A 24,140-nucleotide genomic window follows, 5' to 3' on the forward strand; every position below is an offset into this window, starting at 1 on the left:
TGGGCAGCATAACATCAAAACATCAATAGGGAGTATACGAGACCCTCCCCAGACAGGGCATTCTCCATTCCAGGCAGTGGCGGATCATCATTAGGGAGGTTCGGGTGAACCGCACAGACCCCCTCATGCCCGGTGGCGTCGCTAGCACAGGAGGGGGCCCCGGTGCCAGGGCTGCACCTGTCATGAGGCAAAGTGAGATTCTGTCCGACTCCCAGCTATTAGCAGCCGTGGTCTGTGCTGCTAGCTTACATCTCCCTGTACTGCTTTAGAAGCTCCCCCTCCAGCCCCCCTTCCCTGCTCTACACACCTCTCCTCCTGCTCCTCCTCCTGCTACTGCTGTTACCAGTCGGGATGTGAGGGAGGGGGAGGGGAGACTGTCTGCGGCACTGTGTCGGGCCATCAAGCTGCTGAACGCCCTTCACAAATATCCTACATAAAAGGTAAGTGCATGTGTGTTTACAATGTGTACTTTATATGTGTATAATGTGCATATTCATGTGTGTCCAATGTATGTATAGTGTTTGTTTGTTTGTATGTATATATAGTGTATGTATGTATATATAGTGTGTGTGTGTGTGTGTGTGTGTGCATGTATGTATATATAGTGTGTGTGTGTGTGTGTGTGTGTGTGTGTGTGTGTATGTATGTATATATAGTGTGTGTGTCACGGACACAGGGTATGCGAGACAGACTGGGTTAGACTAACAATGCTCAGGCAAGGATCAGAAGGCCTGGGGCCTTCTTATAGACCAGGAAATCATGGCAGTTGATGATGACGATCCTACGGTACACAGCAGGACGGAGCGGAAGTGAGCGCTGGCGTCTCCTAGGAAGTAGACAGAGGCCAGCGCTAACGGATCCATGGCTGCGAGCATCGGGAGGTGTTTCTCTGTTCACAATGCAAATAAATATATATAATTTTGACAATGTGATTTTCTGCTTTTTTTTTAATATAATCTATCTCTCACTGGTAAAATTAACCTAGCCTAAAAATTCTAGACTGTTCATGACTTTGACAGTGGGCAAACTTACAAAATCAGCAAGGGATCAAATACTTATTTCCTTCACTATATATATATATATATATATATATATATATATATATATATATATATATATAAAGTGTATGTATGTGTATATAGAGAGTATGTGTGTATATATAGTGAGTGTATGTATGTATATATATAAATAGTGTATGTGTGTGTATATATAGCGTATGTGTATATATATATATATATATATATATGTATGTGTATATATAGTGTATGTATATATTGTAACAACCTGGGGACCACTTAGCTCACAGGATCGCCATCTCCCGGGTGAGATGGTTGGCATACATAGAAAGTTCACTCCAACTCCTTGAATAAAAGGTTTAAACCAGCCGCAGCTAGCTTTATTGTCTTCACCACAGTAATCAGTGTTACAACAATAAATATACAAAATAAACCCTAGGCCATCCAGCCTCTAACCAACACATTCAGTGTCCCTCACTACGAGACACTGAACCTTGTGCCCAGCACCTCAAAACCTTCACAGTTTTACCTCACACGGTGGTGACTCTCACAGGCTAGCATGCCTGTCTTCCCCAGACTGAGAGCTCTGTGTGAACTGCACACCCCTGAATTAAAGAGCCGTCTCAGCTGAAGCCTAACTAAGCTCATCAGACAGCCCTATTCCAGGCTTTACACCCAAGCAACAGCAGAGAAAACCCTCTCTGTTGTACATGCTCCCTGGTTGCTTAACACCTGAGTTTCTGCACCGTCCAGTAGCTGCACTGCTACAATATATATATATGAGACGTCGTCACCTGTGAGTCACTGGAATTGTAGAGAATCTGTCCCCTCTCCTGACATGTTTATTATAGAAAATCCTTGTATTCCACATGAAGTCTTTGTGCAGTCCAGGTCTGATAGAAAAATTTGTGTTACCAATCCCCTTGTCAGGAGGATGTGTCCCTAGACAGTGTGATACTGTCAGTATGTAGGGGCACAGCCCTGTGAAAGAGGAATCATAACATCCATTTGTTAATGCTTGTGCAAAAAGGTAGGGTTAGCAATAGATGCGGCGTGGCGGTGGAGAAGGGGTGGGCCCAAGTTTGGCTAACAGCCCAGGGCCTATGGTCTACTTAATTCGCCACTGATTCCAGGATATGTATTCTGTCTTTGTATTATGTATATAGCTATGTCAATAAATCTGTTTAACTCATTCCTTCCCTTTATTTTTAGACATTAGTATCAATAATTTTCATCAGACATTGGCAGCATAACATCAGGACATCATAACATCATTAGTAAGTATATGAGACCCTCCCCAGACAGGGACATCCTCCAGTCTATGGCATGTATTCTGTCTTTGTATTATGTATATAACTATGTCAATAAATCTGTTTAACTCATTCCTTCCCTTTGTTTTTAGACATTAACATCAATAATTTTCAGCAGACATTGGCAGCATAACATCAAGACATCATAACATCATTAGTGAGTATACGAGACCCTCCCCAGACAGGGGCATCCTCCAGTCTATGATATGTATTCTGTCTTTGTATTATGTATATAGCTATGTCAATGAATCTGTTTAACTCATTCCTTCCCTTTATTTTTAGACATTAACATCAATAATTTTCATCAGGCATTGGCAGAATAACATCAGGACATTATAACATCATTAGTGAGTATACAAGACCCACCCCAGACAGGGGCATCCTCCAGTCCAGGACATGTATTCTTCTCTTTGCATATATATTTATTTATGAAGTCAATCAGTCTGTTTAACCGCTTCCCGACAATTTGTCGTATGAATATGTCATGGAAAGCTAGTGCTTCCCGCATTTTGCCGTATCTATACGACAAATGGTGGACACCTCCTCAGAAGCCGAGTCGGTGCCACCATCCCCGGGTGTTGGCTGTATGTTACAGCTGACACCCTGGGGTTATGGCATTTAAGGGGTTTGCAGCTCATCGGCACCCCAGCAATGAAATTGCTGGAGTGCCGGTGACTGCAAAGGCAACCGGAGGCCTAACATTTTCCTCCCGGAATGCCTAGTACAGAAGTTTTTCTGGGCCCGCCTGGAGGCAGGGCCTAAAAGGCTTCCAGAGCCGCCTGTAAGCGTCATCAGCGGTGGATGTCAGCTGTATGATACAGCTGACATCCACCAGTAACGGCAAGAACCGGAGCTAGCTCCGATACCTGCCACTAACCCCCTAGATGCAGCGATCGAAATTGATCGCTGCATCTTAGAGGTTGGTAGCAGATCGGCAGCCCTGCCATGCAATCAGGGCTGCCGACTGCTGCTATGGCAACAGGAGGCCTAACAATGGCCTCCTTCTCTGCCATTACAGAAGCCAATTAGGCTTTGCCCGGAGGCGAAGCCTAATCGGCTTGCTGTCAGTGAATGACTGACAGATATAATGCATTGCACTACATTGGTAGTGCAATGTATTAGAAAAATCTGACAGTTGGACCTTCAAGTTCTAGTGGGACTAAAGAAAAGTGTAAAAAAAGTGAAAAAAAAAAAGTTGTGAAAAATATAATAAAAGTTTCAAAGTAATAAAATAGTGTAGTACCGTCTTAGTCAGAGACAATATGAAATGTTAAATACTTTTGTGTCAAAAAAGACAAAAGTATAATAGGTATGATACCTTTATTGGCTAACCATAAAAGTTATATATGCAAGCCTGAAGAAGGAGCCTGTGTGCTTTGAAAGCTTGCATATAGAACTTTTATGGTTAGCCAATAAAGGTATCATACCTAATATACTTTTGTTTTTTTTTACACAAAAGTATTTAACATTTCATAAAGTAATAAAATAAAACACAATCACCTTTTTTTCCCTTATCAGGTCCTTTATTATTAAAAAAAATAAAAATAAACCATACATATGAACTTTAAAAATTGCATGTTATTTATTCCATGCGGTGAACGGCGTAAAATAAACCCCATAAAAACAATGCCGGAATTTCTGTTTTTTGGTCACTTTGCCCTACAAAAATTGGAAAAAAAAGTGATCCAAAAGTTGCATGTATCCAAAAATGGTACCTATAAAAACTATAGCTCGTCTCACAAAAACAAGCCCTCATACAGCTCCACTGATGAAAAAATTAAAAAGTATAGGTCATCAGTATATGATTTGTGGAGATCCGACACTCGGACCCCACACCGATCAGCTGTTCCGGCTGCCTCTGGGCATCAGATTTTATGCAGTTAACGGTGTCGGAAGCAGATGGCTCTTTTCACTTGAATAGGAGCAGAGCTGCTGTCTTGCAGCATGGCCACTATACTGTGACTGGAGCCATCTGCTACTGACCCTGACATCTATTGCTCAGAGTCAGCCGAAACAGCTGATCGGTGCAGGGACCAGGTATCCTGTGCATACGTAATCAGTATGAAAACTACTCCATGCCTGGACAACCCCTTTTGTCATTTCTTCCCTTTTTTTATAGACACTAACATCAATAATTTTTATGAGACATTGGCAGCATAACATCTTAACATCATTAGTGAGTATAAAAGACCCACCCCAGACAGGGGAATTCTCCAGTCCAGGACATGTATTCTGTCTTTGCATATACTGTAAGTCAACCAATCTGTATAACTAATTTCTTACCTTTTTTTCTAGACCTTAACATCAATAATTTTTATGAGATACGGGCAGCATAACATCAGGACATCAGAAGTGAGTATATATGTCAAGGTCGGTTGCAGATTTGCAGACCTGTGACCGAAATGATTAGGCAGGAGGGTGATAATATCAAAAGCGCTCAAGTACCAGTCCAGGTTTAGTACGCACTTAAAGGGGTTTCCCACCTTGGACAATTCCCTGGGACCCGAACCTATCTCTAGAACAGGGCCCTCTAAACCCACTACTAGCTCACTCTGCTCCCGCTGCCTCCTGGCCACATCCTGGTTAGGTGGTCGGGAGTTACGGAAACAGAGTACCACGGCGAGCTACGCTGTTTCCGTAGCTACCGAGTTCCTGAAACAGCGTAGCTCGCCGCGCTACGCTGTTTCAGTAACTCCCATTTACTTCTGTGGGAGTTACGGAAATAGCGTAGCTCAGCGAGCACTTAGAGCACTTAGGAAGTGGTCGGGAGGCAGCGGAGTCGAATAAGCTAGAACAGGGTTTAGGAGGCCCCGTTCTAGAGATAGGCGCGGGGACCCACATGGGACTCTGGGACCCACATCTGTCAGACTTTTAATGCATATCCTGTTGATATGCCATAAATGTCCAAAATGGGAAAACCCCTTTAAGCGGCAACAGATTATAGCGTGAGGCAGAGATGTTAGGAAATAATCTCAGTTTGGTTCACATATAAGAAGCAACAGGTTGCAGTATTAAGCAGATATGTGGTCAGGAAACAATTACATTTCGGTACACAAATAAGCTGCTACAGTTTGTAGCGAAAGGAACTAGACTACAGGCGGGAACCTTAATAGTCTGACAATCAGGAAGTGCAAGGGACAGGTTTATATAGTAAGCCAAAAGAGTGAGACCAATCGGGCAATAACGAAAAGGACTCCAGAGGCAAAAGTCAATAAAACCTACACAACAGATTCAGGAGTGGAGCTGTCCAACATCCCCTATAGCTCAATGAGAAGAGCTACTGCCTCGGACACAGGAGTTTCTGTGTTTGAATGGTGATGATATGAGACCCTCCCCAGACTGGGGCATTCTCCAGTCCAGGACTTATATGATGTCTGTGTATACAGCTACAGTCAATCAATCTGCTTAACTCATACTTTCCCCTTTTTTCCCCAGACAATAACATCGTTGATTTCCATCAGATATTGGCAGCAAAACTTCAGAAGACCAGAACATCGGCAGTGAGTATATGAGTCCCTCCACGCACAGGGACATTCATTCTTCAGTCCAGGACATGTATTCTGTTTGTGTATTATATATATATACAGCTATAAGTAACTTGCTCATTATTTTGCATTATTATTTATATGCCAAAAAACAGAAGTGGGCCCAAAACATGGAAGAGGTGAAAATTTTTCCATTTGGGTATGTTTGCAGATTTTCCACAACGGATATCGTTATGTATTACCGTAGCAGCAAAGTGGATGAGATTTGAATAAATTTCATCGACAGAATGCAGAAAAAATCTGCTTAGAAAACAATCATAAATTGACCTGCGGTGCGTTTTTTTAATCCACAGAATGTCAACGGAATTGTTGCACTTTTGATTTGGGTTTTGCCTATTGAATTCAATGAGGAGTTAAAATCCGCAACAAATAACAAATGTTGATATTTTTGCGCAGAAACGATGCGATTTAAAATCTGAAACAATACAAAACCGTTTTTTGTTTAAAATAATAAAAAAGTCTATCTTTGTCATAGCAACGGCTCCTATTCTTCCCAGCTGCTCTTCATGCAGCCCGGCCTTCTGGGATGATGTTTTAACCCAAGTGACAAATGCAGCCAGTCACAGGCTGCAGCGGTCACATGGGCAGCAGCATCATCACATTCTGCAGCCCAGGACATGTATTCAGTCTTTGTATTATATATACAATCAATCAATCAATCAATTTGTTTGACTTATTCCCTTTTTTCTAGAAAATAACATCAACAGTTTCAGAAACATCACAATAAACAGTGAGTATATAAGACCCTCCCCAAACAGGGACGTTCTCTAGTCCAGAACATGTATTCTGCCTGTGCAATAAATTATCCAATCTGTTAAACTAATTTCTTCCTATTTTTTCTAGACATTAACATCAAAAATTGACATCAGAGATTTGAGCAGCATAACATCAAAAATTGACATCAGAGATTTGGGCAGCATAACATCAGTACATCATAACATCATTAGTGAGTATACGAGACCCTCCCCAGACAGGGGCAACCTCAGGTCCAGGACATGCATTTGGTTGGTGGATTATGTGTATAAAGCTAAAAGTTAATGGTTCATTCCTTTAATTTTTTTCTAGAAATTAACATCAAAAATTTTCGAGCAGACATGGGCAGCAAAAGATAAGAACATCCGAACATAAGTAGTGAGTATATATGTCAAGGTCGGTGGCAGGTTTGGAGACCGGTGGCTAAAATGATTAGGCAGGAGGTTGATAATAGCAAAAGTAATTAAGAAACAGTCCAGGTTCGGTACACAGATAAGCAGCAACAGGTTGTAGAATGAAGCAGAGACGTGGTGAGGAAACAATACATGTTCGGTACACAAATAAGGTGCTACAGTTTGTAGAGAAAGGAACTAGTCTACAGGCAGGAACCTCAATAGTCTGACACTCAGGAAGTGCAAGGACAGGTTTATATAGTAAGCCAAAAGAGCGAGACCTAAAAGGCATTAAAGGAAAGGAATCCAGAGAGGCAAAAGTCAAGAAAACCTGGACAACAGATTCAGCAGTGGAGCTGTCCAACATCCCCTATAGCTCAATGAGAAGAGCTGCTGCCTCCTCGGACACAGGAGTTTCTGGGTATGAATCCTTACAAAATGAGACCCTCACCAGGCAAGGACATTCTGCAGCCCAGGACATGTATTCTGTTTGTGTATATAGTTATAAGCCCCCTTTTCCATGGCAGTCATTTGGTCAGTATTTTGTATGGGTATTTATAGGCCAAAACACGGAAGAGGTGCAAAACTTTCAATAATACTTTTTATATTTATGTTCTGTTTCTGGATTTGGATTATAAATACTAATGCAAAATACTGACCAAAATACTGCCGTGTGCAGTGGCCTGTCTATCAATCAACTTAACTCATTCCCTTTTTTCTAGACAATAACATCAACAGTTCCATCTATTGGCAGCAAAACATCAAACTAAACAGTGAGTATATGAGACCCTCCTCAGACAGGAACATTCTCTAGTCCAGGACATGTATTCTGTCGGTATTTTATGTGTATACAGCTATAAGTTAATCGGTCTGTTTAACTCATTCTTGCACTTTTTTTTATAGACAGTAACATAAAAAAATTTCAGCAGATATGGGCAGCAAAATATCAGAGCATCCTAACATCAGTAGTGGGTATATATATAAGGCTCTATGCACATGACCGTGCCCATAATCACAGTCTATGATTACAGGCATATCCGGCCGCAGACGGCTGTGGTCAGTCATACGCATTTGTGGACAGTGTTTCCATTATATAGTATGGGAGCCCGATCCATAAAATAAAAAAATAGGATTTTTTACGGAAGGTTTCTGCCGTAAGGACACCTTCCCGTAAATATACGGGAAAGTGTCAGTCGGACATAATAATGAATAGGTCCGTAATTATGGACGAAATCTATGGTCGTTTGCATGGGGCCCTAATGTCGGTGGCAGATTTGAAGTACCGAGGCTGGAACAATCTGATAGGAGGTTCATAATAGCAAAAGTAGTTAACTAGCAGTTCAGATTCGGTACACAGATAAGCGACAACAGATTGTAGCGTGACACGGAGAAGTGGTTAGAGAATAATCTAAGTTTGATACACAGATAAGAAGCAACAGGTTGTAGCTTAAAGCAGATAAGTGGTCTGGGAACAATCCAAGTTTGGTATACATATAAGTGACAACGGGTTGTAGAGTGAGGCAAAGGTGTGGTCAGGAAACAATTTACTTTCGATACACAAATGAGCAGCAAGTTTGTGAAGTGACGCAGAAAGAAACTAGACTACAGACAGGAACCTCAAAAGTCTGACAATCAGGAAGTGCAAGGACAGGTTTATATAGTATACCAAAAGATTGAGACCAATCAGGCAATAAAGCATGGAATCCATAGAGGCAAAAGTCAAGAAAATCTGGACAACATATTCAGCAGTGGAACTCTCCAAAATCCCTTATAGTACAATGAGAAAAGCAGCAGGAGTTTCTCGGTTTGAATCCCGACAATATAAGACCCTCTCCAGACAGGGACATTCTCTAGTCCAGGACATGTATTCTGTTTGTGTGTTCTGTGTGTGTACTAATAAGACCCCTTTTAAACATCAGTATTTTGTATTAGTATTTATATCCAAGATCGGGAGAGGGTCAAAAACACGGAAGAGATGTACATTTTTCCATTATACTTTTTCTATATATTTTCTGTTTCAAGTTTTGGCTGCAAAATACTGACCAAAATACTGGCGTGTGAAAGTGGCCTGTCTATGAATCAACTTAACTTATTCCATTTTTTCTAGACAATAACATCAACAGTTTAATCAATGGGCAGCAAAACATCAGACTTAACAGTGAGTATATGAGACCCTCCCCAGACAGGGACCTTCCCCAGTCCAGGACATATATTATGTGTAAATAGTTATAAGTTAAGCGATCTGTTTAACTAATTTCTCCCATTTTTTCTAGACATTAACATCAAAAAGTTTCAGCAGATATGGGTAGCAAAAGATCATAACATTCGAACATCAGTAGTGAGTATATATGTTAATGTCAGTGGCAGATTTGAAGTCCTGTGACTGAAACGATCAGGCAGGAGGTTAATAATAGCAAAAGTAATTAGGTAACAGTCCAGGTTCGGTACGCAGATAAGCAACAACAGATTGTAGCATAGAGACATGTTGAGGAAATTATCTAAGTTTGATACACAGATAGGCAGCAACAGGTTGTAGCGGAAACAATTCAAGATTTGTGCTCAAACAAGTGACAACAGGTTGTAGAGTGAGGCAGAGATGTGGTCAGAAAATAATTCAATTTCGGTACACAAATGAGCAGCAACAGTTTGTAGAGTAAGACAGATGGAACTAGACTACAGGCAGGAATCTCAATAGTCTGACAATCAGGAAGGGCAAGGGACAGGATTATATAGTAAACCAAAAGACTGAGACCAATCAGGCAATAAAGGAAAGGAATCCAGAGGCGCAAAAGTCAAGAAAACCTAGACAGCAGATTCAGCAGTGGAGCTCTCTAACATCCCCTATAGCTCAATGAGATGAGCTGCTGCCTGGGACAGGAGCTTCTGGGTTTCAATCCAGACAGGGACATTCTCCAGTCAGGACATGTATTCGGAAATGTATATATATATATATATATATATATATATATATATAGCTATAAGGCAACTTTCACGCGTCAGTATTTTGCATCAGTATCTGTAAGCAAAAAATAGAAACTGGTCTAAAACACAGAAGAGTTGTGAATATTTATATTATTCTTTTTCTAATTATGTTTTGGTTTTGGCTTATAAATACTGATGAATAATAATGACCAATATACTGCAACGTGACAGTGACCTGTCAATCAATCTGCTTAATTTCTTACCTTTTTTCTAGACAATAACATCAACAGTTTCCGCTATGGGCAGCAAAAAATCAGACTGAACAGTAAGTATATGAGACCCTCCCCAGACAGGGACATTCCCCAGTCCAGGACATGTGTTTTGTATATGATCTGTATACAGCTATAAGTCAATCAATCTGTATAACTCATTCCCTTTTTTCCAGACAAGAACATCTATAATTTCAGAAAATGACATCAGAATATGAGCACATCACCAGTGAGTATATGACCCTCCATAGACAGGGGCAGACTACAGTAAACTCTCTATTCTATGAATTTTCAGTCGCATCCATTTCCCACACCTATTAGTCCTGGTCGGTGGGGTGATGTGGGGCCATATATTGCTCTGGGGCCCTGTGACTGCATGTTACTCCGCTGTGTGTCATGGTCGTATTCTTCTGGTTATAAAATATGTGTTCTTCTACAGGTCACCATGAAGAACCATCATCACTTTTTAATACGCACAATTTGACATCTTATAAAAAAAAACGCAGAAAATAACTTTTCTATCAACAAACATTGAAAAGTCAACGAAGACTTACTGGATCCTCGAAAGGGAAAGGGAGTATTTTATTTGAGGCGGCATATAGGACATCAAACACAAAGCTACGAGACAACATAGAAAACCAAATTGTACACATGCAGCAAACGTATGCACTCCACATCAGAAAAGATACTAAAGATATATATCTTCGTAAGTACCGGTAACAGTCAAAGTGACATAAATAACCAAGATTATGAAGTAGGAGGAACATACATGTAAACCCAACATGACCTGGTACTCTGACCATGAATATATACTGAGAAACCTAAAGAGAAAGAGGTCAAGTACATTCAAAATAATGTGTAATAGAAAAACTTTCTTTATTAACAGATAGAAAGACAAACAGTTAAAAATGAGTCATACAGTGTAAAAGGGCGTCAGCCCACACGGAATACATGAAAAGATACTGATGATGGTATTAAATAACAAAGACCCAGGGTTAAATGTTAACAGTGAACAGCTCGATACATGTAGCATAAATATAAGGGAATAGATCAAGTGATCAAGTAATTCTGATGTCTATAACACCATAAGCTGGTATTGGTAGTTGTAATCAGTAAATATAGGTTAATATCATGTAGCAGTATAGCTGAGACTGATTGAGGAGCAGTACAACCTGGATCTAAGTGGCCATGTGCATTAGGTAAATAAAACATGTCACGTACCCGGATTCATGTAGCCGCATGGGGGAGACGCCAAGCCCGACGCGCGTTTCGGCGGATGCCTTCGTCCGGGGGTGGCGTCTTCCCTGCGGGACCCTCCCTTATATCTGAACATGATTAGAGAAGATTGGTATCCGTGTGGGTAATATGGGAGGTTATTTCGGCGACAGGCCGGGGGTAGCAAGATGGCTACTGCCCCACTTCCGGTGAACCGCGTCATCGAGGCGGACGTGCGCGGACGCTGTCTGACAGCGCCGCCCACGTCCAGCCAGGATTGAAGACCCGGCCGAAAGTGAGTGAGCCACTCCCCCACCCCTAGCTAGCGCACACCTCTCTCACCCCGTACCACTGGTTCAGAAGCAGGCTTATGAAACAGTTAGAGATAACTGAGATAGATGTATGTAGATATAGATAAGGGGATCGGGAGACGATAAATGTTAGTTTAATACCAAGAATATGGCACATATGAATGTAACCTGTGAAGAAGAGAAAAAGCAGAAAAGAAGAGAAGGGAGAAACGGAAGAAACAAAGAAGGAAACCAGAGACAGAAAAAACGCAAGTGTGTGTGAATGTTGACAAGAGGACGGTCCATGTAAACACTTGGATGATACACTGAAATGTAAATAAGGGACCGAAAAAAACTAAAAAACTGAATAAATAAATAATTAATGGATTACTAAGTGAAGGAAGTGACAAAATATGTGTAAATAAAGAAATAACAAACCCATACCATTTCATTGTATGTATGTATGTGATGAATATGCAAATGTATGAAGTACTGTATGTGAAAATTCTATATATATATAAATAAATAAATAGTCAAACATGTTCATAATTATGAATACATCAAAAATAAATAAAAATTATATATATGTATAAATGTATCCATATACTGTTGTGTAAAAGAGAAAACATAATGTGTATAAATAAATGTAGCAAAAAAAGAGCATAATTAATATATGTATTAGGTTTGCCAAGATTAAATAGTGTAAGACCATATATTAAAGAGAAACAAGAAAAAAGATGTATATATAGACTATTTATATTTATGCACATACATGATCAGTAGTGTTCACATTCAGTACATCAATGGTTTCAGTCCATACACAAAAGAAACATACACAAATGCACAGAAATGTATTGCAAGACATAAACCAACAAGCAGGGGTATCTATAAACACTATTAGGCATGGGTGCACAATAAATAAATGAATAAAATCCATGGTAAAGAAATACATCAATAAAAAATATATGTGTATATATATATATAAAAAAAACAACATGCACAGGTATATGTATATAAAAGACATGCAAAAATAAGTCAAATAAGTATCTACATGTCTATGTGTTAAAAAATCAATCAATATGTGTATAATGGCAGTACATAGATATCTACATATCTATATGTTAAAAAATTCGTAGATGTGTATAAAGTCAATAGTGAAATATATAGAATAATAAGATACATAATTAATACCAGTTACCAATACATTATAAAACATGACAATATATATAATACGTAGATTATACCCGCATGTGTATGTCTAAAGTGCATAGTGTGATCGATAAAGAACCCCACATGGATCTGATGACAGCATCCCCATAGTAGAAAGAGAGCGATAAAGCATATATACAATATAGAAACGATGAGTAGAATGACACCATGCCAGTGGCCAAGGAGCATACATATATAATATCTTCAACGCCTCCAGAGTCCATAGCCTCCAATATCTTCAGCATATATATCTCCAAATATACCTGCATTTCTATATACCTTCAAAAGATAAAGAGTTCATAGAAGAGGGTAGTTAACAAGGTAAGGACTGTATATATATATATACATAATAAAATAATAAAACAATATATATTTATTGATTAAAAATAATTAAAAAACCTAGACCCACAGGGAGTCAGTGGTTCAGAGAAATGGAGCGAAACTCAAAGATTCATTGAGGCCTGATGGATACATTGACCCAAGGGTCCAAATCCAACGTGCTTCGCATTGTGCTAATTTTTGCTTAATATTGCCTCCTCTCATATTTGTGACAATATGATCAATGCCCCTCACCTTTAGTTTTGTTGGATCGCAGGAATGATGTACTTTAAAATGTCGCGGTATCGGTTTCAAAGTTTCCATGACTTCCTCATTCGCTGCTCGTCTGATATCGGACATATGCTCCCTCACTCTCACTTTTAGCTCCCTAGAGGTGAGACCAATGTATACTTTAGGGCATGGACATGTTGCATAATACACCACTGCTTTGGTGGTGCATGTTATCGGATGTGTTATAGTATACGTTTTCGTACCTGTAACATTAGGAAAAGTTGTGATCCTCTCGATATTAGGACATGCCACACAATGCCCACAGGGGGAACACCCCCACTTTGCTCCCTTTGATCCAAACGGATATTTTCTCGTAACCGGATCATAGTGACTCCTCACTAAATGATCTTTCAAATTTCTCCCACGTCTTGCTGTTATGCTGGGGTACCTAGTCACATAATTGGTGAGAATTGGGTCTGTGAGCAAAATGGGCCAATACCTTTTGAAAATTTCCCTCATTTGCGGCCACCTCGAGTGATAGTTTGTTATAAACCTCACCTTATTCTGTGTATCTCTCTTCTTCTTAGGAAACAAAAGATCATCTCTATTTGTATACTTGGCCCTGTGATACGCCTTTTTGATGGACCGCATACTATAGCCTCGATCTATGAAACGGTTTTTTAAGTCCTTGGCCTGTTCCTCAAAAATGGTGTCAGAGGAGCATATCCTCCTTATCCTCAGGAATTGCCCGATAGGGATCGCCTGTAGGGTCTGTGGTGGATGGGAGGATGAAAAATGCAGTAAAGAATTAACCGAGGTCTCCTTGCGATACACGTCACTCTGTAAAAAACCATCAATGTCCTTGGTTAATTTAATGTCCAAAAAATCAATGTGCTGACTGTTGGATTTGTACGTAAATTTAAGATTGAGCTGGTTCTTGTTGAGCTCTACCATGAATTTGTCCAGCTCAGAGGCAGTACCCTTCCAAATGACCAGGATGTCATCAATGTACCGTGCCCAAAACAGGATCCGGTCCATTGAATCATCCTGGCCATCTGAGAAAAGGTCCCTCTCCCACAGTCCAAGGAACAGATTGGCATATGAGGGTGCACAAGCAGCCCCCATCGCCGTTCCCTGGAGCTGTAGGTAAAAGTGCCCATTGAAGGTGAAAAAGTTGTGCGTCAAGGTGTATTCCAATAGTTCAGCAAGAAAATCACACATGGATTTTTCCAAATTCGTAGTTGACAGAAAGAATTTAGTGGCCCTAATGCCATCAGCATGCCTAATACTAGTGTAGAGCGATTCAACGTCAATCGCAACTAGCAGCATATCATCGTCAATGCTGATGCCGCTAACTTTCTGAAGAAGATCTGCAGAATCACGAACATATGAAGGAAGGTTTATAACCAAATCCTTCAGGTGGTGGTCAATATATTTACAGCACTTCTCTGTAATACTGCCCCTACCTGAAATTATTGGTCTTCCTGGTGGTATTTTGTCATTATTATGCACTTTAGGGAGTAAATACAGCGTAGGGACAGTAGGTTCAACCGTTGTAAGTGCGGTTAACAAATCCTTATTTATAACATCTTCTTGTAAGGCTTTCGAAAATATCTGCTGCAGTGTAGATCTAAAAGAGGATGAGGGATTGAATGTTAGTTTTTTGTAGCACTGTCTGTCACGCAATTGTCTGTAGGCTTCGGCCTCATACATGTGACAGGGCCATACAACAACATTCCCGCCTTTATCGGCAGCCTTGAATACAACATCCTTCATTTTCTGTAATCTATTTAAGCTTTCACGTTGTAATGTGGTTAGATTATCATGCTTGACATTAGCAGGAATATTTTGAAATTCTAGTGTAACCGCCTTAACAAAAGAATCTACAGCGGGGCACAAACTAAGAGGGGGGAATTTCTTGGATTTCATACGAACACATACTGGGATTTTACCTGAAACAGTAGTATCCTGTTCTTCCAACAATTCCTCAAGAGTCCCTAATGCTTGTTGCTCCTCTGTGGTAGGAAAAAGATCCACATGAGTGGATTTGTGGAACCATTTTTTGTGTATAAGTGACCGACCAAACATGTTGAGATCTTTTACTACAGAGAAAGCATCAAAGCGATTACAAGGTGAGAAAGTAAGACCCTTTTCAATGACCTCTCTGTCTATATCTGAAAAAGTGTGTACAGATAGGTTAATCACCTTTAGGCGATGAGTAGGATCTTGCGTATCTGGTCTCTTCTTGTTTGCCATTTGTCTTTGTGTAAATTTTCTTTTTGGACGTGAGCCAGATGGTTGATTGAAACGAGAGAATGCATTTACTGTTTCACTGAGAGAGGAGATAGAGGATACAGAGGGTGTGCGACTCCGACCACCTATTTTGTTTCTCCTCCATCTGTACACCTGGTTTTGCTGGAAATCTCCAACATCTCTGGTGAACTTTTTAGATTTTGTAGCTTGAATTTCCTTCTCCCATTCGGAGAATTGAACTTCAAGACTTTGTCTAAATCTGGCCATACTATCTACAGATAAGAGTGCAATAAGCTGAGATTGAACATCTTCAATTTCTGCGTCCAGCAAAGCGAGTGTGTCTTGGTTGAGTCCTACCAAGAGTTCCATGAACTTTTTGGAACTATTGTTACAAATATCTTCCCACCTAGTGATGAAAGTTTCATCACTGATTGGAAATGAGGGAAAGATTTTGATCCTAAGACCCCTTGGGATAAGACATCTCTGAATATAATTTTCTAGGAACACTTTGTTCCACCAGACCTTCATGCGTCTATGGAGTAAATTTTTGTATCTATACTGGAGTTCACTCACACTCTCTGAACCACTAAAACCAGACACTGCAGACTCATCTCTAAAAACTTTATCCATCAAGGATCGCCAGGCGCCATCTCTGGCTTTGTAATCCGTGGGTCCCATGGATTACAAAGCCAGAGATGGCGCCTGGCGATCCTTGATGGATCAAGAAACCATTGATGTACTGAATGTGAACACTACTGATCATGTATGTGCATAAATATAAATAGTCTATATATACATCTTTTTTCTTGTTTCTCTTTAATATATGGTCTTACACTATTTAATCTTGGCAAACCTAATACATATATTAATTATGCTCTTTTTTTGCTACATTTATTTATACACATTATGTTTTCTCTTTTACACAACAGTATATGGATACATTTATACATATATATAATTTTTATTTATTTTTGATGTATTCATAATTATGAACATGTTTGACTATTTATTTATTTATATATATATATAGAATTTTCACATACAGTACTTCATACATTTGCATATTCATCACATACATACATACAATGAAATGGTATGGGTTTGTTATTTCTTTATTTACACATATTTTGTCACTTCCTTCACTTAGTAATCCATTAATTATTTATTTATTCAGTTTTTTAGTTTTTTTCGGTCCCTTATTTACATTTCAGTGTATCATCCAAGTGTTTACATGGACCGTCCTCTTGTCAACATTCACACACACTTGCGTTTTTTCTGTCTCTGGTTTCCTTCTTTGTTTCTTCCGTTTCTCCCTTCTCTTCTTTTCTGCTTTTTCTCTTCTTCACAGGTTACATTCATATGTGCCATATTCTTGGTATTAAACTAACATTTATCGTCTCCCGATCCCCTTATCTATATCTACATACATCTATCTCAGTTATCTCTAACTGTTTCATAAGCCTGCTTCTTATCCAGTGGTACGGGGTGAGAGAGGTGTGCGCTAGCTAGGGGTGGGGGAGTGGCTCACTCACTTTCGGCCGGGTCTTCAATCCTGGCTGGACGTGGGCGGCGCTGTCAGACAGCGTCCGCGCACGTCCGCCTCGATGACGCGGTTCACCGGAAGTGGGGCAGTAGCCATCTTGCTACCCCCGGCCTGTCGCCGAAATAACCTCCCATATGACCCACACGGATACCAATCTTCTCTAATCATGTTCAGATATAAGGGAGGGTCCCGCAGGGAAGACGCCACCCCCGGACGAAGGCATCCGCCGAAACGCGCGTCGGGCTTGGCGTCTCCCCCATGCGGCTACATGAATCCGGGTACGTGACATGTTTTATTTACCTAATGCACATGGCCACTTAGATCCAGGTTGTACTGCTCCTCAATCAGTCTCAGCTATACTGCTACATGATATTAACCTATATTTACTGATTACAACTACCAATACCAGCTTATGGTGTTATAGACATCAGAATTACTTGATCACTTGATCTATTCCCTTATATTTATGCTACATGTATCGAGCTGTTCACTGTTAACATTTAACCCTGGGTCTTTGTTATTTAATACCATCATCAGTATCTTTTCATGTATTCCGTGTGGGCTGACGCCCTTTTACACTGTATGACTCATTTTTAACTGTTTGTCTTTCTATCTGTTAATAAAGAAAGTTTTTCTATTACACATTATTTTGAATGTACTTGACCTCTTTCTCTTTAGGTTTCTCTCTCTACGAGACAACATGTAGAGCCCGAACATCAATCATCATCAGCGGCAAAACCTTTCCCAAATTTGCCACCTGGATTTAGTTAATTCATTATCATTGCGGAAATTAAAAAAATAAATTTTAAAAACTCTGTTCTTCTGTTTTCTCTTTCACTTCATGTCTTTCCTGCTTTATGGGTAAATAAACAGAGTTATGTGGCTGTGGAGAGGGGAGAGTCTGGGAAAGTCCTGGAGGAGTTCTGATGATGACCATAATGGTTGTCACTCGGCTTTGTAACCATTCTCCATGGAGGAAATTAATTCCCATCAATGGAAATATCTTTTTTAACCCCTTAGTGACCACCAATACGCCTTTTCACAGCGGTCACTAAGGGGCTTTAGGCTAAGGCGCCGCCTTTACACGGCAGCGTTTTAGCCTAATGTAGCGCCAAAATAAATGATCAAAGCTCCGTTCTCTCAGTTACCGGAGGTAGTTGAGGGTTCAGAGCAACAACCAGAGACCATAACGAGTGGTCTCTGGTCACGTGATCGCCGTGATTCGTTAAATCACGGCGGTCACTGCAAAGCGGCAGATCGTTACCCTTTCTCTCTCCTCTCATGGAATAACTCCTTAGAGAGAAAGGGTAATAAGTGTTCCCCAGTATACCCCAGATGAATCACCCCCCCTCCCACGTCTGATTCCCCCCTTCCGATTCCCCCCCTCACACACAAAATGGCGCGCGCATGCACTGTGCATAACCTGCCTGTGTCAGCAGCTGGCACAGAAACCATCAGGGACCGTTGTGACTGGTCCCTGATCAGGTGATCTGTGTGATAAAACCTATCACAGAGATCAAAGACAGTTATTTTAATAACACAGCCAGGACATGGGCTGTGTTTCTCTCTCCTCTCATTGTAGTTGTTCCTTGAGAGGAGAGAGAGATCAGTCTGCGTCCTGTGCTGTAAAAAAAAGTGAAGAAACAAATCACCGCTTTCTAGTATATATATATATATATATATATATATATATATATATATATATATAATATAAAATCTAGACTAGCGTTAGTGCTAGTTTAGCGTTAGTGCTAGTTTAGCGTAAGTGTTAGTTTAGCGTTAGTGCTAGTTTAGCGTTAGTGCTAGTTTAACGTTAGTGTTAGTTTAGCGTTAGTGCTAGTTTAGCGTAAGTGTTAGTTTAGGGTTAGTGCTAGTTTAGCGTTAGTGTTTAGGGCCATAATAGCCGTAAGACTACATTAGGGCTTTATTTTATTACGTCTGTTATAAAAAATAAAAAAAATAATAGTTAGTGTAGTTTTTAGGTTTACTTTAGGCTGGGTTCACATGGCAGCGTCCTATAGGGCTGAAATTACGGAGCTATTTTCAGGAGAAAACAGCTCCTGAATTTCAGACGTAATTGATTGTACTCGCGTTTTTCGCGGCGGAAATTACGTTCGTAATTGGAGCTGTTTTTGAATGGTGCCAATGAAAAACGGCTCCATTTACGTCTCAAGGAGTGACAGGCACCTTTTTGACACGGGCGTCTTTTTACTCGCCGTCTTTTGACAGCGGCGCGTAAAAAAACCGCCGGTGTGCACAGAACATCGTAAAACCCATTCAAATGAATGGGCAGATGTTTGCCGGCGCTTTGGAGCCTTATTTTTGGACGTAATTCGAGGTGTAAAACACCCGAATTACGTCCGTAAATAAGGTGTGTGAGCCCAGCCTTAGGGTTCTTATAGGACTTATAGGGCATATATATATATATACTGTACATACATACATACATACATATCTATAAATATAATGTCTCAGAGACTGTACAGCGCGAAGCAAGCCTACGCCTTGCTATGTTCCAACAGTTCTGAAAGTGAAACGAGCTTGCGTTCTTTTGGCCAAAACGACAACTAATACCCCATGTTTTTTCATGGTTACTTACATTGTACATACCTTTTTTTCAGGACGCGCACGGATCTTATGATGCTGGGATAGCCTGGTGTGCGGATGTTTGGCATTGCATGCAGGGCAGCCCGCTCTCTTACAGTATGGGCATTATAAATAGGCTGCTATTCGGCGATATATGCTGTGCCTCACTATCCAAACACTATGCCTCCATGTTTTACACACTACACTCACGTTTTGTTTCACTCACAGCCCTGATTTCTGCACACTACACTTAGTCATGTCCCCTATACCTCACATGTACACTATACACAGTACTTTATTATTTATTTATTATTATTATACATTTACTTCTATGCCCAACACACCACTCCCCTCAAGGTTAGTGGGAGCGGCTATCATTATTTAAACACACCTGGGCACTTTCCTTCAACAGCATTCTCTGACCTGGTTGCGTCCTGTTTGGAACGGGTTTTTTTACCCACCACCTAATCTGTGAGTATGGCCTTTTCTGTGGTTTTAATTACATTCTATGTCCCATTTTTTTGCATATCTGAAAGTGAAACTGACACCGCTTCAGAACTTTTTCCCGACAGTGACGATTCCTATTCTACCGCTGAACCCCATAGTCCTATGGTGGTAGATACAGCAGTCGCTATAGAGGTGTACCTCGGTAACAGTGATCATAATATAGTTACATTTTACCTATACTGTAAAAAACAAACGCAGGCTGGGAGGGCAAAAACATTTAATTTTAAGAAAGCCAATTTCCCCAGGATGAGGGCTGCAATTCAGGATATAGACTGGGAAGAACTAATGTCAAATAATGGAACAAATGATAAATGGGAGATTTTCAAATCTACTTTGAGTTATTATAGTGCAAAATTTATTCCTACAGGTAACAAGTATAAACAACTCAAATTAAACCCCACATGGCTTACACCTTCTGTGAAAGGGGCAATACATGACAAAAAAAGGGCATTTAAAAAATACAAATCTGAGGGTACAGCTGTAGCCTTTGTAAAATATAAAGAGCTTAATAAAATCTGTAAAAATGTAATAAAATCAGCAAAAATACAAAATGAAAGGCAGGTGGCCAAGGATAGTAAAACAAATCCCCAAAAATTCTTCAAGCATATAAATGCAAAAAAGCCCAGGTCTGAACATGTAGGACCCCTAGATAGTGGTAATGGGGAGTTGGTCACAGGGGATCAAGAGAAGGCAGAGTTACTAAATGGGTTCTTTAGCTCTGTATATACAACTGAAGAAGGAGCAGCTGATGTAGCCGGTGCCAGTGCTGTTAATATATCAGTTGATATACTGAATTGGATGAATGTAGAGATGGTCCAAGCTAAATTAAATAAAATAAATGTGCACAAGGCCCCGGGACCAGATGGGTTACACCCTAGAGTTCTTAAAGAGCTTAGTTCAGTTATTTCTGTCCCCCTTTTCATAATATTCAGAGAATCTCTAGTGACTGGTATAGTGCCAAGGGACTGGCGCAGGGCAAATGTGGTGCCTATTTTCAAAAAGGGCTCTATGTCTTCCCTGGGTAATTATAGACCAGTAAGCTTAACATCCATCGTGGGGAAAATGTTTGAGGGGCTATTGAGGGACTATATACAGGATTATGTGACAATAAATAGCATTATAAGTGACAGCCAGCACGGTTTTACTAAGGACAGAAGTTGTCAAACTAACCTGATCTGTTTTTATGAAGAGGTGAGCAGAAGTCTAGACAGAGGGGCCGCTGTGGATTTAGTGTTTTTGGACTTTGCAAAGGCATTTGACACTGTCCCCCATAGACGCCTAATGGGTAAATTAAGTACTATAGGTTTAGAAAATGTAGTTTGTAATTGGATTGAGAATTGGCTCAAGGACCGTATCCAGAGAGTTGTGGTCAATGATTCCTACTCTGAATGGTCACCGGTTATAAGTGGTGTACCCCAGGGTTCAGTGCTGGGACCCCTATTATTCAACTTATTTATTAATGATATAGAAGATGGGATTAATAGCACTATTTCTATTTTTGCAGATGACACCAAGCTATGTAATATAGTTCAGTCTATGGAAGATGTTCATGAATTACAGGCAGATTTAAACAAACTAAGTGTTTGGGCGTCCACTTGGCAGATGAAGTTTAATGTAGATAAATGTAAAGTTATGCATCTGGGTACCAACAACCTGCATGCATCATATGTCCTAGGGGGAGCTACACTGGCGGATTCACTTGTTGAGAAGGATCTGGGTGTACTTGTAAATCATAAACTCAATAACAGCATGCAGTGTCAATCAGCTGCTTCAAAGGCCAGCAGGATATTGTCGTGTATTAAAAGGCATGGACTCGCGGGACAGGGATGTAATATTACCACTTTACAAAGCATTAGTGAGGCCTCATCTGGAATATGCAGTCCAGTTCTGGGCTCCAGTTCATAGAAAGGATGCCCTGGAGTTGGAAAAAATACAAAGAAGAGCAACGAAGCTAATAAGGGGCATGGAGAATTTAAGTTATGAGGAAAGATTGAAAGAATTAAACCTATTTAGCCTTGAAAAAAGACGACTAAGGGGGGACATGATTAACTTATATAAATATATTAATGGCACATACAAAAAATATGGTGAAATCCTGTTCCTTGTAAAACCCCCTCAAAAAACAAGGGGGCACTCCCTCCGTCTGGAGAAAAAAAGGTTCAAGCTGCAGAGGCGACAAGGCTTCTTTACAGTGAGAACTGTGAATCTATGGAATAGTCTACCGCAGGAGCTGGTCACAGCAGGGACAGCAGATGCTGCAAAAAAAGGGTTAGATAATTTCCTAGAACAAAAAAATATTAGCTCCTATGTGTAGAAATTTTTCCTTCCCTTTTCCCTTCCCTTGGTTGAACTTGATGGACATGTGTCTTTTTTCAGCCGTACTAACTATGTAACTATGTATATACTCAAGAATGTGGAACCCCACAAGTGTCCCAGAAATGAAAAAAAATTTAGACATTACCCTCAATATGTGGTTTGGTTAAAAAAAAACATCTGTCCGGTCCTACTGGACTTCTAGTGCTGTCCACGCTACCCCTGTATTTGCAGCAGTGATGTCCAGAAACCGCTATGAGGCCCTAATGCGGTTCATGCATTTTACCGACAATTCCCAAGTCCCCCCAAGAAGTGACCCAGCCTATGATCGGCTTAATAAATTAAGGCCATTAATCACCCTTCTAAATGATTAATTTCTAATTTTGTACACCGCTGACAAAAATTGGTCTGTAGATGAATGGCACATGAGCTTCAAAGGCCGGCTTTCTTTTCGTCAATTCATCCCTTCCAAACGAGCCAGATATGGGGTGAAATTATACAAAGTGTGTGAGAGCACAACGGGTTACACCTGCGGTTTTAAAATATATGAAGGCAGGGACCGCCAAATTCATATCCCAGGCTTCCCAGAAACTATTGGCATCTCTGGCAAAATAGTGTGGATCCTAATGGAGCCATTTCTGCACAAGGGGTACTACGTCTATACAGACAACTTTTATACAGGTGCTGCCCTTTATAAAGCCCTCCATGCTGCAAATACAGGGGCCTGTGGGACAGTACGGAAGAACAGAGTGGGATTCCCACAACAGTTGGTGTCCAGGCATTTGGAAACAGGAATATTCATGGCCCTTGCAAGTGAGGAATTACTTGCAGTGAAGTGGACCGACAGGAAGGATGTCTACATGCTGTCCACCGTACACACGGACACCACTGTGGCAATTAGGGAGAGAGGGCTACCACTGCAAGCAGAAACCTGTCTGTGTAACAGACTACAACAAATTTATGGGGGGTGTAGACCTTTCCGACCAGGTGCTTCAGCCTTACCTGGTGAAGAGCAAAAATAAGGCCTGGTACAAAAAGGTAGCAATCTACCTCATCCGGGTTGCTACCTAAAACAGTTTTGTTATTTTCAAAAAGGAACGCTCACTTTTCTTCAATTTCAGGAGAAGGTCATTGAGCATCTCCTTTTTGAGTCCACTATACCTGCACAATCCTGTGAATCTAAGGATATGCGCAGGCTTTCAGAGCGCCACTTTTTACACCTTCCACTGAGACCCAAAAATATCCCCAAAAAAAGGTGCCGGGTATGTAGCAAGCATGGCAGGATGAGGGATACCCACTTTTATTGCCCCATGTGTCCATCAAAACCAGCCCTTTGTAACTGTTTAGAAACCTTTCACACGGTTTCAAATTACTAGCATTTAACACAAAAAAAAATGGGTGGGGGGGTATTTTTAGGGAGTCAATTTCTTTATATTTTCTTTTTAGTTTGTGGGCTTTCCAAGTCGGG

The 24,140-nt window shown here is 40.5% G+C and overlaps 2 protein-coding genes and 1 long non-coding RNA gene across 5 annotated transcripts in view; all 3 read left to right on the forward strand.

Moving 5' to 3' along the window:
• LOC142758978 (uncharacterized) overlaps nucleotides 1-16,347 on the forward strand; it is an 89,099-nt gene extending 72,752 nt beyond the window's left edge. Inside the window, exon 9 of the mRNA XM_075860750.1 lies at nucleotides 14,058-16,347. Coding sequence (XP_075716865.1) covers nucleotides 14,058-14,154 — 97 coding nt within the window. The 3' untranslated portion in view covers nucleotides 14,155-16,347. The remainder of the gene's footprint in view (nucleotides 1-14,057) is intronic.
• Nucleotides 1-24,140, forward strand: part of LOC142759129 (UBX domain-containing protein 2A-like) — a 162,166-nt gene that overhangs the window by 118,627 nt on the left and 19,399 nt on the right. The gene's annotated exons all lie outside the window — the stretch shown is intronic.
• On the forward strand, nucleotides 1,539-12,176 carry LOC142759127 (uncharacterized). Of its 3 annotated transcripts, XR_012883076.1 has the most exons (14): nucleotides 1,539-2,293; nucleotides 2,419-2,483; nucleotides 2,609-2,673; nucleotides 4,622-4,678; nucleotides 5,762-5,826; nucleotides 6,563-6,601; nucleotides 6,715-6,817; nucleotides 6,937-7,002; nucleotides 7,739-7,789; nucleotides 9,124-9,174; nucleotides 9,290-9,354; nucleotides 10,213-10,263; nucleotides 10,384-10,436; nucleotides 10,647-12,176. It is a non-coding gene; the product is annotated as an uncharacterized LOC142759127 (long non-coding RNA). The 3 variants fall into 3 exon arrangements; XR_012883077.1 differs by lacking the exon at nucleotides 9,290-9,354; XR_012883078.1 differs by lacking the exons at nucleotides 9,124-9,174; nucleotides 9,290-9,354.

This window comes from Rhinoderma darwinii, chromosome 4, assembly GCF_050947455.1.
Source record: "Rhinoderma darwinii isolate aRhiDar2 chromosome 4, aRhiDar2.hap1, whole genome shotgun sequence".
Taxonomy (NCBI): domain Eukaryota; kingdom Metazoa; phylum Chordata; class Amphibia; order Anura; family Rhinodermatidae; genus Rhinoderma; species Rhinoderma darwinii.